This window comes from Sesamum indicum, linkage group LG12, assembly GCF_000512975.1.
Source record: "Sesamum indicum cultivar Zhongzhi No. 13 linkage group LG12, S_indicum_v1.0, whole genome shotgun sequence".
Taxonomy (NCBI): Eukaryota; Viridiplantae; Streptophyta; class Magnoliopsida; order Lamiales; family Pedaliaceae; genus Sesamum; species Sesamum indicum.
In genome coordinates, this window is record NC_026156.1 from 4,917,820 (window position 1) to 4,933,199 (window position 15,380).

A 15,380-nucleotide genomic window follows, 5' to 3' on the forward strand; every position below is an offset into this window, starting at 1 on the left:
TCTAGATAATAATGAGTAAAGATACAAAACGAAGAACCCATCCATATGTAAATTTATTTTTGTCAATCTGCACCTGACACGTGTAATCATGTTATTAATATTCACCGACCTCCCAAGTCTCTCATATACACACTAACAACTTCTTCTAACGCCACTCGAAAGAGAAAAAGAAACATTCTAACGCTATAGGACACTCCGCCTCGGCGACAGCTCTCCACAACTTCCGTCTCACTCTTTGCTAACGCACTACGCACTGAGAAAGCTCTCGGTAACTTCCTGCCTTTTTATCTTTCTACGATTGAACTATTTTAAATGCGTCAAAAATAGGCAAGCCGGTGCGAGTTCGTTGGAGTAATTGTTCTTCCTTGGATAAATTTCAAGTGGTGAAGGCTTTTAGCTTCATTCCTTTCGTGTTATTGAAGTCAATTTTAGGTGTAGTGACAAGTCATATTGGCATTGATTATATATGGACGTGGGGAAGTATAGTATTGATTTCTGAGTTGTCAGATAGGCCTTTACCGGGGAGAAGAAGAGATGAATAGTTTAGATCGTGTTGTCTAAAGTTGGTTCTTGAGTGTCTTAAATTTCTTAGATGCTTTCCCTGATAGTTTTCCTCATAGGAATTGGGACAGTACGTAGGAGCAAATCTTTTGGTTATCCAATCTGCCAAGAGTCTCCACAGTGACTTTTGATGTGTCCAATTTGAAGCATTGAAGTACAACATGAGTGGAACGAATGAGGAATGTCCATCCCGGAACAACAGAACAAAGAAGCCCGAGAGCCATAGAGGTCACTGCAATAAAGATGTCATGCCAGGGAGTCAGCTATGGACAGATGGACTCATTTGTGCTTTTGAATTCATCCGAGGGCATAAAAAATCAGTTGCGCCAAAATCTTCCTCAAATACTCGGTCGTTTCATCAAGTTGATGATGTTAATGTAAAGAACGAATTGCACTCTGATGGAGGAACTGACCCGATTTCTCAAAGACTAAATGGGAACACTCTTCTAGAATCTGCACCCCTTATCGAATTGGGGAGTCACCAAGCTGGCTGTTTATACATGGATAGCCAAAACTCTTTAGACAATTTTCATCCAGTAGAAAGATGTGAAGGAAGTCGTTGGATTCCAATCGGTTGGGCTAGAATTTCAGAACTTGTGCAGACAGTGCAAGTTGATGCAGGATGGTCAACCCAACACTTCGAATTTATTGATGATGAGGATGACCTCACTGTTGCTGACTTAGCTGCCCCATACTGGGAACGGCCAGCTGGGCCTACATGGTGGTGCCATCTTTCTGCAGATCATCCTACCGTCGAGACATGGCTCAATGCTACCCAGTGGCTGCATCCTGCCATTAGAACTGCTTTGAGAGATGAAAGCAAATTGATAAGTGATCGGATGAAGCACCTCTTATATGAGGTAGGTTTCCTTTCTGATATGTCAGATTTTGTTGCTCAAGTTATTGTGAAAGGAAAACTAACTGAACTTAGTATCTTGTACCAATGAATGCAATTCAATGCGTGTACAATGTGTCTTCGATAAAACGTCAGCCTAATTTGCTAAAAGGTAATGATTTTCCAGGACTCCAAGTTGGTAAGAATACATTAGTCAACTACTACAACCTGTCAGGTTGACCTTGTGCTCTTCTTCATCGTCCCCATTTTCCATTTCTTCCCCCCTATGAGCTAGCAAGGAATCATGTGCCCTCTGGAAGACTTTATATTTTTAAATCTTACGGCTTTCAGTATTTGGTATGTAGCATTACAACCTCTCTTCTATGCTTTGTGTGTTTAAAGGTCCCAGTTCGTGTTGCTGGAGGTTTATTGTTTGAGCTTCTGGGGCAGTCTGTTGGCGATCCTTATGTTGAAGAAGATGACATCCCTGTTGTTCTTCGTTCATGGCAAGCGCAGAACTATCTTTTAACTGTTCTACATGTTAAAGGATCTGCGTCAAGAATCAATGTTTTAGGCATTACAGAAGTACAGGTCTGTTTTTATCCTAGTTGATTCTTTACAGTGGGTGCCATATTTTCTGAAGATGGATTATTGTTGATTCTCCAAGGTTTTTCTGACATCAGCTGCATTTTCCCACGTAGGAACTTCTTCTTGGTGGTGGTTACAATACCCCAAGAACAATACATGAAATTATAGCACATCTAGCTAGCCGAATGGCACGGTGGGATGACAGGTGAGACTGTAGTTTGGTTTTGCGTTGTCTATCTGTGCATAAGTAGAGTGGTTAATTAGGTAAAAGCAGATGCCGCAGATTCATCTGAATGTAGCTGTTATATTGTTTTCGAGCCATCCTACCCATAAATAATCGACGGGATAAAAATTCCAAATAAGGTAAAGGTGTCATCATAATTTACCAGCTGTTCCATCCTAATCTAAGGGAGACAATTAACTCTGAATGCATTATACATAATATTCAAGAAAGAACGTCTTGTAGTTAAGGTTCCTGCTCTTTTGGAGCTTGACCAATATCAAGCAACCCTCAGATGATGTTGGAGTCGCCAATTTTCTGACATTTGTTTTAATTCAATGTTTTTGTTACTTTAAGGTTATTTCGTAAATCCATTTTTGGGGCAGCGGATGAAGTGGAACTGAAGTTTGTGAACAGGTGCTATAAGCTGCTTTAACCAACTTTTGATTCAATTATTTGCGCTTCCCCTCTCTCAACATAGTTAATTTTCTTGACAGGAGAAACCATGAAGATTTGAATCTTCTTGGCGTAATACTCAACCAAGAAATAAGAAGATTATCAAGACAGGTATGTGTTTGACATGGGATTCCGATTCCTTTTCGGTGCAGAATCCATTCTAGATTAGCCATACAACTATTTCGTTCTAAAAGTTATGGAGCATAATCATACTCATCCTCAGTCTGCACTACATTTCTATTTCTCTGGTATTGCTCATTTTTCTAGTATGCTAAGAAAGATACTATAGAAGCCACAATATAGGGGAGGGTGTCACACATTCTCAAAAGCTCTATACTAACTGAAACTAAAATTTGAACTGATGCTTGTTATCAACAATATATCTATTCTCCGTAGATGGGATCTCCTCTGAAGTACTTTAAAAAGAAAGCAGATTGATGGCAATTTAACCGTCACATGTCAGTGGCCTGGAGTGAAATATTAGATGGTACCCGGTCACTTGTAATTTGCCAGCAGATAATTGCTATCTTGCTTTTGGAATTTGCTTATATCGTGTTAATTTCTTTTGAATCTTGTCAATCCATTCCCTGAGAAATTGTAGGTTATTAGAGTGAAATGGTCTCTTCATGCAAGGGAAGAGATAGTTTTTGAACTTCTCCAGCATCTGAGGGGGAATGTAACAAAAAACCTACTGGAAGGAATAAGAAAGAGTACCAGGGAAATGATCGAAGAGCAGGAAGCAGTTCGTGGTCGCATATTCACCATCCAGGATGTCATGCAGAGCACAATTCGTGCATGGTTGCAGGTTTGTCTTACCTCAATGAGATTAGACATCTAATTGCTTTGTGAACTCTTTGACTTTATCATGTTATGATGCAATTTATGCTTCTTTCTTCACATCAGAACACTAGGTAAACTAAGTTCTTGTTTAAAAACTATAGTTTGAAGTAAATCTCATTGTGGCCAAGACAATGCTTCTCCAGATTGGTCTTGGTTGTTTATTAATTGAAAACGCCATGCATATAGGTTTTCCATGTTGTTACTTGTCCTTGAAACATCAATTATTTAGGAAATATGTTTCTACTATATCTTTTGTAATCTCCACCAAATGTTCTGCATCTTATGGAAATGATAGTAGTTTCCTATATCTGTAAAAATCTGAAGATAAAATTTTCCCTATCCTTGAATTACAGGATAGAAGCCTTACAGTCACCCATAATTTAGCTGTCTTTGGAGGATGCGGCCTCGTGCTTTCCATCATCACTGGGTTGTTTGGAATCAATGTGGATGGGATCCCTGGGGCAGAAAACACACCATATGCATTCGGCCTATTTGCTGGACTTCTCTTCTTCTTAGGTATAGTGCTAATTGCAGTTGGGTTGATATATCTTGGGCTGAAAAAGCCCGTCAATGAAGAGCAGGTTGAAGTGAGGAAGTTGGAACTGGATGAGTTGGTCAAGATGTTCCAGCACGAAGCAGAAACTCATGCCCAGGTTCATAAGCCTGTCTCTCGGCATAATTTGCCCCCAACAGCTGGTGATAGGTTCTCGGAAGATGCCGACTATGTCCTTATCCATTAAGATGTGAAGTGACCATGCAACAGCTCTTCCTCTCATGGAAGCTTCACCTTTTGATTTCGGTCCATATGCAATTCTTGAGGTGAGCGAGGCAATGTAAAAAGGAAATCTATTTTTATGCATAAGGTCCTGGCATTAATGCAGGGCGTAATGTATAGAGTAATATCCCTGGACAAGATCTTCTGAGAATAAGAACTTCCTGTTGAAGTAGAGATGAGTTTCTTCTAGTTGTTAGCATTGAGCCCCACACAGAGAGTTGGTTGCCACAAGCATCACGGCCCTCTCTATTCAGCCATATAATTTGGCTTTGCTAGTGAAACCTAGCCGTCCATCAGCACTTATACTTATGCTATTAATTAATGCAAGTCAAGGGGCTGCAATTTTTGGAGCATTGGTTGGAGGAGATAAGAAGCTCGTGTGAGAAAGTGGTTTTTGCTCGACGGAAAAGAGCCAGGTAAGGACATCAGGCAATTCAACACAGGACCTCACCAAGAATTCAGAATCTCAATAGTCTGACTCCATACTCAATAATGTCTTCCCAAGTGTCTCGTCAAGAGAAGCGTAAATCCCAAAATCAAGAACAGAATAAACTACATTTCCAAATTGTTGGAACTAATGAATGTCAAATCTGTTACAGCATAGATCAGCCTCAACAACCAAAGCTTATTGACAGGAGACCCAAAAAACTGAAGCAGAATTCTTTCTTTCCTTTTCTTTTATATATTTTTATTTTAGATTAGTCCACCACATCATCACTTCAGAAGGGATCTAGTAAGATGCTCGCGAGCAGTTGCAAGTGCTTGGCTTATTGTCTGCAGAAAGGGAAATACAGTCACAAGTTAAGTGCACATATCGAAAATTCTGGGATGCTATTTTCAGAAGTAAGGTGCTACACACCTGCTCAGACAGTGGCGCTCCGGAATCTATACTATGACTTGCAACTTTACTTGCAATGCTATTTGCATCAGTTTCCAGAATAATCCTGTACATTGGACAGATGATTATAATAATAGCAAAAGAGTTGCAAATGATGCCAGAAAAACTTGTCTGTTAGTACATGCCATGCTGTTGAGCACAATATTATGTCCACCAAAAATCTCATGCCAACTACAAGAGTGTCTATTGTCTTCTTAATTTCCACAATATGACATGACGATAGAGCAATGGCGAGACACTAGATATGCAGGTTAGAGGTTGGAGCAGATCAGACAACAATTGGTAATCAAGTACTTTCAGGATACCAGCTCTAAGTATCACACAGCTCATAGCACATATATCACGCAACCATTAAATATGTATATATGAGATTGTACAAGCATATTCTCCATATACATGAGAACAACTACATTTGCTGCCAGCCTGCATGCATGTATATGTATATCTATGGCATTCTAGAATTTATTTCCAATTGACAGCATATTCTTTCAACCAAATATTAATCAACAATGGCAATTCAAAATCAAACTAGTTAGACTGCAAAAAAACAAAGAAAGAGCAGATTGCTACCCGCCATCAACAATTTCATCGATGCATAAAAGAATGAGATCCAAATTTTCAAGGGCCTCCCTCTTGTCGACATTGCCCCTGAAACAGAAATACAGCAAAATGAAGCAAATAGTTCATAAAACACAAGAAAGTGAACATCACCAAGGGAAAATAAGAATAAGACCATGCTGACTACCTAAGCAAAATGCCAACAGCATCAAAGAACCCCTGAAGAACAGTGGCCAAGATGAGCTCACTTTCATCTTCACTACCAGTAACATAGAAGTGCAGGTCTTGAACAAACTTGTAGACAATTATATTGTTCTCAAACATAGCTATCTCCGCTGCAGATGAAGTAGCAGAGTGAGCAAGGGAAAGCAACCCCAACTTAAACATAAGAAGTCCACCATCTCAGTCTTGATGACTGGGGGAAGAATGTAAGACAGGAAAATTCAAGGTGGCACAAATATTCTAGTTCAACCACTAATAAGACAAGAAACTTGAAGACAGCACACACACAATCGACGGACAAACTGTCATTTGGTTCAAGTAGTTACAAGTCAAGCATGTATATCAGTACTCTATTATTGAGAACAGAAACTGTGATCTCGCTATCCATGGTTTCCAAATAGCATTTAAGACTCTAACAGCCTTAATATATACATATATATAAACAGAAGCCTCCCAGACAGAATACCATAACTAAGGGTTTGCCAAATTGCTCTGAAGCTCATACAGGAAACCATATATCAACAAGGAACACAACCACTCAGAAGAGATAAATATGTCAGGATGCAAGTCCCAACTGAGCTTTGAAAAAAGGAAAACAAAGAAAGGGAAAGAAGAAATAGAATAACAATCACTGAACACCTTCTGTTCGGGCATTTGTCTTCTGAGTCTTGGTAAATACAGCCTTCTCAAAAGCTTCCTTTGCACTATTAGTAGGCCAGTCATCTGAATAGTACTTGACAGCAACACGCTTCCCCTCTGAATCAAGGAGAAGGATATTCTTCACAGAAGGGCAGGAATCCTGTTAAGAGTGAAACTTATTAATATCACAAGAAAAAATTAATAAAATGCGAATTAGGATCCTAATTCACATTTTTCAATACATGTAAGTCTGTTTACAAGCGTATGAGATATAGAGTGATTAACAAAATCTTCTTCAACCACATAAAGAAAATTATACATTGTCATTCTAGTGTCTCCAATTTTCATTTCTCATTTGCTTTTTAACCAAACAGGGGGTTCCCGTGTTTTACGCCAAACTAGAGAGAGTATAAGATGAAAACTAAATACCATCATCCTGTCCTTTTCCCGCTATCATTATATTCTATTCAATTTGTGAATGAGAGTCACCGACACCTTGGTCCAGTAAATTTACAAGAAAATAATGGGTGTGCAAGATCACACATCTGAAATCCAACTACTACAATTACTTTTTATCATGAGAAATTAATAGAAGGGCCATGTAGAAACATGGTTACACAGTATAATGGAACATTTCTACAAAGTCATATGCAGTTCATTCACATCAACTAGCAAATCAGTGCTTTACAGAGATCAAAGTACTACGACCACTTATAACCTCTAAACTACCGCATTTCCTTAAAATTTCCGGGAATTTTCACCACCGTAATGGAAGTATTAGTGGGCATCCACGCTAAACATAAGATCCAAGTTACATAGTCACTGAATCTATTGCTTTCGTGACTAAAACATTAAAAATCTGATAAATCCTAGAGCATGCTCAGCCCAAAATCAATCTGAAGCTAAAATTGATGTAATCAAAAGAAAGGGTCAGCCTCAAGTCTACAGATCACAGTAATGAGTAAAAAATAAGAAAAGAATTTGACCGTTTCAGAGCATGTGTGTGTGTTTGTGCGCGTGAGAGAGAGAGAGAGAGAGGGTAATACCATGGGCGACGGGTATGTAGCAGATCGCGGATAACTCGGGCTTCAGAGTTCAGACACTACAGCGAGAGAAACGACGTTTCAGGCAACTCGCCAGGTATTTTAAGTGAAGTTTTTATCATACCTCGCTATTTACTTGCGGAATCTTCAGATTCTAGTTTTGCCTGGGCTTAATGTTTCGTAGAAGACGGGCTTCAATTGGGCTTTTCTAAAGCCCACAATGATTTGGATTGGCCCAATTAAAAAGAGGCCACTTCTGGAATTTGGACATGAAAGCAGTAAGGTTATTTGCATAATTTGAAAGGTTGCATTAAGTTTGGACGAACCAAACCCAATGCTCAACCGGGTCAGATCTTCTGTTTTAAACTCATTTTCATCTTTTACTCCAGTCAGTAACTATACGCCACTGTGTATAAAAAAAATTTCAAAATAAAATAATGATATCATCTTTGTACGCCTGACTTGTGTACATCGAATATAGTAAAAGATGAAACAGCGACATTCAGATGATCTTTATATATGCCCTTATGATTTCATTTTTATGTGCTCAATTCTCTTGCCATTGGTGCGTGGCTGTATGTTTATGCTAGTTTGAACAGGTCAGTTAAGGGTCTTGGTTTAAGGTTTATATCCTGTAATGAATTGATTATCTGCACTGGTTTCAGGACAAGCTGTTCAAGGTTATTAAGTTGTTCTCTTGAATTTCTGAAGCTTATCTTGCAATGGCAGGTATGAGCCATGACTAGTAATTTGAAAACTCAAAACAGTTGGGCACAATGACACTGCTACTGCTGGCTGATCTGCTTCCCGTGATCTTATGGGAACTGACAGTAGTAACAAGTTTTACAAATGAAGTTACAGTGATTAAACTTCACATTTCACAGAAAATGGGGGCCTCCTGCACTTGTGTGTTTTGTAATAATGCTCCATCAACTGCGCTGCCTTATGCTGTCCTCTAAATCTACAATGCCTTTTTCCACATCAAAAAGCTGCTGCTATATATCTAACCCAAAAAGGGGAAGACAGAGTGGAGGTATGAATCTTGTAAAATCATGCAAAATAAGCTCTCGCAATGTCCCTGCAAAACAAGTGGAACATGAACTCAAACAGATGATTCGTAGACACTTAGGTTAAAAAAATTTATGATGTTGGCATTAGTTTCTTTTCAAGAACTCCTAGTATTGAATTTACTTCATATTATTATAGAGGGACTTCTCAAAAATTTGCATTTCTTTCTCTGCAGGTCCCACTCTTTTCAGTGGGAACCTGACAAGTATGGAGAATTCTAAAATTGTGTTTGGCTGAACTTGAACCAATTATATGACAAGTGCAGTACACTCGTTATATGATTGGTGTACAGTTTAATCACATGGTAAGTGTATTTTCGAAATTGATTTGATTGTATCGAACCTGATTTAGATAAGAAATTTCCGGTAGACATAACAGATAATGAAGTAGTGACATCCTTAAGTAATCTCAGTCAGTTTCCAACAGTAATAATATTCCACCAACTGAAAATGTGCTTCCTATGGAGGTATTCAGGTACACAACGTCTTGTTTCTTGCCAGTTCTCATCAATGTTAAGTTCACTTACCAGATTGACAAGATTGTAAACAGACAGTCAACCTAGTTACCTACTCACCCAAAATTTCACGTAATAATATAAGCCAAAATAGATTTGAATTACACAGAAGCACAACTGAAATTTGACTATTTCTTTGTCCAGAAATTACCTTAAACGGAGTTTCATCTAGACAGTGGCTTCTGCAAGAGGGCAGTCAAATACACCTCCCCATTCTTCACCCCGCTGGAATCGGTCTTATTGGCCACAGCCCACTTCACCTTCTTGTACCCCAGCTTCCCAATCAAGGGTGTAAACACCTTCTCAAGATCCGTTCTTTTACTGAAAAAATGGTCCAGCAAGAAATATCCCCCACCTCTCAACACTCTATCCACATCAAAGAACAAGAATTCCATTGATGTAACTGGAATCCACCGGTTAACCGCGTGGCCGCACCGGACCAGATCCAATACCCCATCAAACACCGGCAGCCTCTGCTGTAATGGCGCATGGAGTGGCACTAAACCCCTAACTGCCACTGCCTCATTATACGGTGCACCAAGATTCATTGTAGTGGTTAGAACAGTCACGTTCTGCAGCTTCATTTGCGCAGCAAAAGTGCCAGTCCCACCACCAATATCAAGTGCAAGCCTGATGACGCTTTTAGCTGATTTAGCCAGCTCAAAAAGCTGAGAAATTGGGAGATCTAGATCCGATTTGTAAGTCAAGAATCTTGATTTCTCAACTTTCATGTCAAAGCCCATATCAGATTTCAATCCGGCGAAGCAGGAGAAAGTCTTGCAACTGTAATGGCTCAGTATGGCTGTCTTTTCAGGGAGGGGAGAAAATGGATCGGTGGGAAGCGAGGTCGGAGTGGTGGAAGGGGTTCTTGAGAAGCAGCGGCGGCGGGGGAGCGGGTGGCAGCCGCGGAGAATGAGATCTTCCGCCAAGGGGGAGTCGTTGGGGCAGAGGGCAAAGGGAGTATAGTTCATGTACTGATGGAGGAGCGCTGGGTTGTCTTTGCAGGAGGAGGCTATAGGGGAAATATGAGTGTAGATGAGGAGATCAGAGGGGGCGGCGGGGGCAGCAGTGGAGGGTGTTTTCTTGGAGGGCTGGAGGCTGGTGAGGTGATTGATGGTGGCGCGTATGGTGGAGAGCTGGTGGATGAGGTGGTCCGGAACAGGGGCGGCGGCCGGGGGTTTGGATTGGATGGTGGAGGAGAGGTGGTAGAGGGAGAGAATGTTGGTGGCAACCATGGCTAGGAGGAGGAGCAAGTTTAGACCCATGGTGAAACCCATTGTTGTCGGTTTCTAAGATCTTCTTGATCGTCTGTGCTACCCTGCTGCTACTTGGAAGGAGTACTGTTTAGTTCTCACTCACTTGGGAGTGAGAAATTTCGCAAGAGTGGTGTACAACAATGGATGAATGTGAACATAATTTATGTAACGTCCGCATCTTTGGTGGTAATAATAAAATAATAAGGGTGTCTGAATTAGGGCAATTATTATACATGGATGGGGTTGAGTTAAAGTTGACTGATCAGGGTAGGGTTGATCAAAAAATTTTAAAACAGCCTAAATTGTTGGAATCAAATTGAGTTAAATCATTTTTATGATTCTTTTTAAAATCGTAATATTAAATTTAAAGTAAAATTATACCACACTATTATTTTGATTTTAATTTAAAATTTAAAAAAATTATCAAAAAATAAACCGCCTTGCTAAATATATAATTAGTTTTTTAAATTATATATATACACTGATTTGATAAAATAATTATATTTTTAAAAAAATATCATAATTTCAAAATTCTTATATTGTCAAAGATGCACGTTACAAAGCTCATTTTTGTAAAATTTATATTTGGATTTAATATTTAATTTTTAAATACATTCAAGTTTTAAGCCCATCTAATAATTATCGCAAATTTTCATTAATTTTTTCTCCCTTTTCCTTCTCTCTCTTTACTCCAGTACTACTTGCTTTCTTTTCTCTGTCTTTTCTATTCTCTCTAAAATTGACTGTTGACCTTTATTGGATTAATATATATGATCTTATATTTTAATCTACTCAAAATTATGAAAAATAATGATGAATTATAGTGTACAATGTTGATTTTTCTTTCTTGCTACATACAAATACTTGTTTTATTTATTAATTTTTATTAATTTCAATGTCTTATTTTAGACATAAGTATAAAATACCTACATCGATCTATACATACTTTTACTAATTTATTTTCTCCAATATAAGTGAAAAATAGAGGAATTTGTAAAAAACAAATTACCTCCTTTAATTATGTCAAAAAATTTTATATCCCTCCCGTTAATAAAAATTTTAGATAAAATTACCCTTATAATATGTACATATGATGTATAGAGATTGTTTAATATTTTTGGTCTTATTTTAAACTCCAACCTTTCTTAATGAGAAAGAAATATATTCGTAGGGGAAATAAGGTAGATGAAACTGAAGGGAATCGGAGATAAAATTACAGGAGAGAGGCCCCGGCGGCGGACCGGGTTCGAGTAAAAATACAAAAGTGTTTCTCCTTATTTGCATATTTTCCAGTGCTTAGTAAACCTCAAATTCGCAGAAAAATATGGTAAGCAAATTCTTCCATTCTGATTTTTACATGATGCTTGGGAGTTTGTGGAATTGATTTTTTGTTTGGATATTGATATTGATATTAGGTCTGGAATCATTTTCTTCGTTTCTTTCGGGGCGTGGGGATGTTCTAGAGGGTTTTATATCCTCTGATTCTCTTGAGTAACTGCTCTAATAGATTCGTTTTGCGCCTTTCCCTTTTGTTTTCTCCTCATGGTATTGGATGAATTCGAATTTATTTGGCTGCGAATTATATATCGGAAATTTCATGTTTGTATAGCACACTTTAATGGAAGAAATTAAGATTGTTGAAATTTCACAAGCCAAGTTGAATTCTCAGAGATTCCTTGATTGTAGCATGATTCTCATGGTGTCGAAAAGTCAGGCAAATGTGCTCAACCAGCCAGGGTATGTTAGCTGATAAGTATGATGGGTTTCATTATTTCATCTATAGAAGAAGGATAAGGGGTTGCTTACTGTGGAAGCACAAAATGGGAGAAGATAAATTTGTTTTACTTCATGTCATTTCTTCGTGGCAGCTTACAATTGATTGTGTGCCAGGATTTGCAGTAGAAGGTTTTAGAGCAAGAATGTTACTTCTCATTTTTTTTTTCTTTTTATGAACATGAATGTTACTTCTGGTTATGCATTCCAAGTGTAGTATGTTTTACTGAGATATTGTGGTAATCCCACTTAACCTTTTAGTTTTTAATTTAATTATATTATAGGCTGACCCGGAATTGGAAGCCATCAGACAAAGAAGAATGCAGGAGTTAATGGGGCAACGCGGCATGGTAACAATTTTGCTGGAGTATATGCATGTTCTTGATTCATGTTTTGCCTTCTTTAGTATATCATAGTGATGCAATTGTTTACTTGTAGGGTAATAATCAAAATTCTGAACAGCAGAAAGTCCAGGAGGAAGCTAAAAGGTGAATCTCGTCTCATCTAGCTTAACTTTCTCTTTTACTCTCATCCTTGAATGATGCTGTATATTTATAAGAATTTGCTGTCCAGTGTCTATATTGATCCAAGCTGGTACAAACTGATTTAGGGAGGCGGAGGAACAAAGGCAAATGATCCTTGCTCGGATTTTGACATCAGAAGCACGAGCGAGGCGTAAGTTGAATTATGAATAGATATTGTGTAACATTGTTGTAATTCACAAGCACTTGGCATATTTTTTTTTCGTAGTTTATCAAAATTGATTAGTCATATTATACGTTATAAGGCCCGGAATTTCATATATTCACTATGATCAACTTCGACCATTAGATATCATTAGACAGTTGTCAATTATAGAGAAACAACTGCAGAGTGAGAATAAGTAATGGAGAAAATGGCTATATAAGTAGAGTGGCCTATCTATGGTTCTTAGATTTATTAAAGGCTTTTCATGTGGCTTTGGCTTCCATTTTGTTCGTGCAGTTGCTCGAATCGCACTGGTTAAACCTGAAAAGGCCAGAGGAGTTGAGGATGTTATGATAAGAGCTGCTCAAATGGGTCAAATTGTTGATCAGGTAATTCATTTCATTTTGTCAATTTCCAATGCTTCAGTCAGTGTCTGTTCAAACCTTGGATAAACCTTCTGCAAATGATTTAGGTATCTGAGGAGAGGCTTATCTCGTTGCTTGAACAAATCAACACCCAAACGACTAAAGAAACCAAAGTAACAGTAAGTGCTAATGGTTAATTCTTGACGTGTTCCGCCTATTTCCTTTTTGTTTTCTTTTTCATGAATTTAATTGTATAGTCGTTTGCTAATTGTTATCTCCTTTCTGTTCTCAGATTAAGAGAAGGCAGAGCGTTCTCGATGATGATTAGCCTACCTCATTCATCTGCCTCACCTTTACTCGGCCGCGGTGTGACAAAGTGCAGTATCTCCCCTAAGCATCTAACGTCGTTGTGAAAACCCTTTTGAAATTTCATGAACTATTCTTCTTGTCCAATGTATTCGGAGTTTGAAGAATATCTTATACTCTGTATTCTCCAGAATGAGTAGGTGTGGACAAATTACTCCATCTTTTTTGCACATATATTTCTGCCCCTAATTAACTCTCCAGAATGCTCGTGTAGGACTTGAAAACAACTTTTTATCCTCATCTGAAACCAACGGAAATTATATTTTTATATTCATAAAATTTTTATTACTCTCTACAACAATAAATAGATATATTAACAAGAATTTTTAATTATAAAGAAATTATGTAAGGTTTTTTCAAGATTAATAAAAAAGTAATTTTAAGAAATAAAAATTTGTTATCTATACTAATACCAATTATTTGTTTGAGAAAAAGCTTTAAGATGAATGGTTGCATATAAATAATGGTTGTGGAGAAGACAATGATTAATTTGGAACAAGAACTTGGAGTCTTGGACTATTTATTGGCCCATAGCCCCATATCACTTCACGCTCCGCAAAAGGCCCAATTTGGGCCCACATGTTTGGGAGTCTGGGCTTGATCCTCTGGCCTTGAACCGACTAAAATGGGTGGTCTATTTGCTTCGTTTCTTTGTTAAATCAGTTTCCCCCTTTTCGTCTTCGGTTTACTGAAAGAAGAAATATTTGAAGGTTTTGGTAGCCGAAGGGTTTAATAGTTTTGCTCTGCCTCTACTCATAATACCTTCATTCGTCTTCTTTCTCTCTTCTTCAATGGCCGCTTCTTAAGCGGCGTTGCTTTTCAGGTGTTGTTGAAACATGGATATTGTCTTATCTCCAATATGACTACATTCTTCTTCCAGTTTCTCCGCGTTGGTTTTGGCTCTTTAAGATTCAGAAGTTGAGGGTATTTTGATTTGGAAAATATGGCGGAGGATGTGGAGGTGTTGCAAGATAAATCCTCCAATACCTGCTGCGCTGCGGTAGGTATTGTTATTTTTATTCAGTGTTTTTCCGTTTATGTAGTTGACAATGCGTGCGGCGTGAGTGTTAACTAACGGTGTTATTGCAATTTGATGGATTGTTGAAGTTGAAGAAGAAGCACTCGAAGCTTTTGGAGAAGTATTCAAAACTTGAAGAGATTAAAAACAAGTTTCGCGACTGCACAGCGTTGGTACAACAAAAATATGATGTGATTGAGAAAGAAAATGAGAGTCTGAAGAAAGGTAAAAGTTGGTGTTTCCCTACCTTCATTTCAGATTTTTTTTCGTATTACTACATTTATAATATATATTGGTGTTATTATGGATAGTAGTGTTAGAAAAAGATAACTGATAGATGAATGCTAGAGTTGTGGGAATTTACTTTTATTGTTATAATTTATTCAAGGAAAATGGGTTCCTTGCAATTCGTTAACAATCTTAGTCTTTTCTTTAATGTTTTACTGAAAGTAAAGTTGTCTATGCTCCCCCAGCATTGGCAGAACTCAAACTGCAGGCCAATATATGGAAAGATGAGAAAGAAAAAGAATCTGGAATACGTATTGATCTTGAAGATGAGGTATCTGCGCTAAAGGATGAGGTTCAATTGTTGAAGCAGAATAGCAATTCTGCTTCTCAAAAAGCAGATGAGCAGCTTCAAGAACATCTAATTGTGGCTGAGAAAGAGATTAAGCGGCTGAAGGAGCTTTTGGACAAAG

The 15,380-nt window shown here is 38.1% G+C and overlaps 4 protein-coding genes across 8 annotated transcripts; 2 read left to right on the forward strand and 2 right to left on the reverse strand.

Annotated features, from left to right (window-relative positions):
* On the forward strand, positions 123–4,907 carry LOC105175671. Of its 3 annotated transcripts, none has more exons than XM_011098199.2 (8): positions 123–268; positions 709–1,421; positions 1,799–1,987; positions 2,098–2,189; positions 2,562–2,621; positions 2,702–2,771; positions 3,262–3,465; positions 3,854–4,907. In XM_011098199.2, the coding sequence occupies exons 2-8, from the start codon at positions 723–725 to the stop codon at positions 4,238–4,240; spliced, it is 1,701 nt and encodes a 566-aa protein (XP_011096501.1). In that variant the 5' UTR covers positions 123–268; positions 709–722; the 3' UTR covers positions 4,241–4,907. The 3 variants fall into 3 exon arrangements, with proteins under 3 accessions (XP_011096501.1, XP_011096500.1, XP_011096499.1); XM_011098198.2 differs by having other exon boundaries at positions 131–268; positions 621–1,421; XM_011098197.2 differs by lacking the exon at positions 123–268 and having other exon boundaries at positions 276–1,421.
* LOC105175672 (coatomer subunit zeta-1-like) lies at positions 4,736–7,790 on the reverse strand. Its single transcript, XM_011098201.2, has 6 exons — positions 7,639–7,790; positions 6,593–6,752; positions 5,919–6,066; positions 5,744–5,821; positions 5,135–5,219; positions 4,736–5,049 (listed from the first exon to the last, which is right to left on the reverse strand). Exons 1-6 carry the CDS (start codon positions 7,639–7,641, stop codon positions 4,990–4,992), a joined length of 534 nt encoding a protein of 177 aa, XP_011096503.1. The 5' UTR covers positions 7,642–7,790; the 3' UTR covers positions 4,736–4,989.
* On the reverse strand, positions 8,353–10,651 carry LOC105175673. Its single transcript, XM_011098202.2, has 2 exons — positions 9,369–10,651; positions 8,353–8,713 (listed from the first exon to the last, which is right to left on the reverse strand). The coding sequence occupies exon 1, from the start codon at positions 10,492–10,494 to the stop codon at positions 9,382–9,384; it is 1,113 nt and encodes a 370-aa protein (XP_011096504.1). The 5' UTR covers positions 10,495–10,651; the 3' UTR covers positions 8,353–8,713; positions 9,369–9,381.
* Positions 11,645–13,836, forward strand: LOC105175674 (DNA-binding protein DDB_G0278111). 3 transcript variants are annotated; one of them, XM_011098203.2, is made up of 7 exons: positions 11,645–11,800; positions 12,531–12,596; positions 12,685–12,734; positions 12,857–12,921; positions 13,231–13,322; positions 13,406–13,477; positions 13,591–13,836. In XM_011098203.2, the coding sequence occupies exons 1-7, from the start codon at positions 11,798–11,800 to the stop codon at positions 13,624–13,626; spliced, it is 384 nt and encodes a 127-aa protein (XP_011096505.1). In that variant the 5' UTR covers positions 11,645–11,797; the 3' UTR covers positions 13,627–13,836. The 3 variants fall into 3 exon arrangements, with proteins under 3 accessions (XP_011096505.1, XP_011096506.1, XP_020554093.1); XM_011098204.2 differs by lacking the exon at positions 11,645–11,800 and adding an exon at positions 12,000–12,018 and having other exon boundaries at positions 13,591–13,660; XM_020698434.1 differs by lacking the exon at positions 11,645–11,800 and adding an exon at positions 12,085–12,210 and having other exon boundaries at positions 13,591–13,660.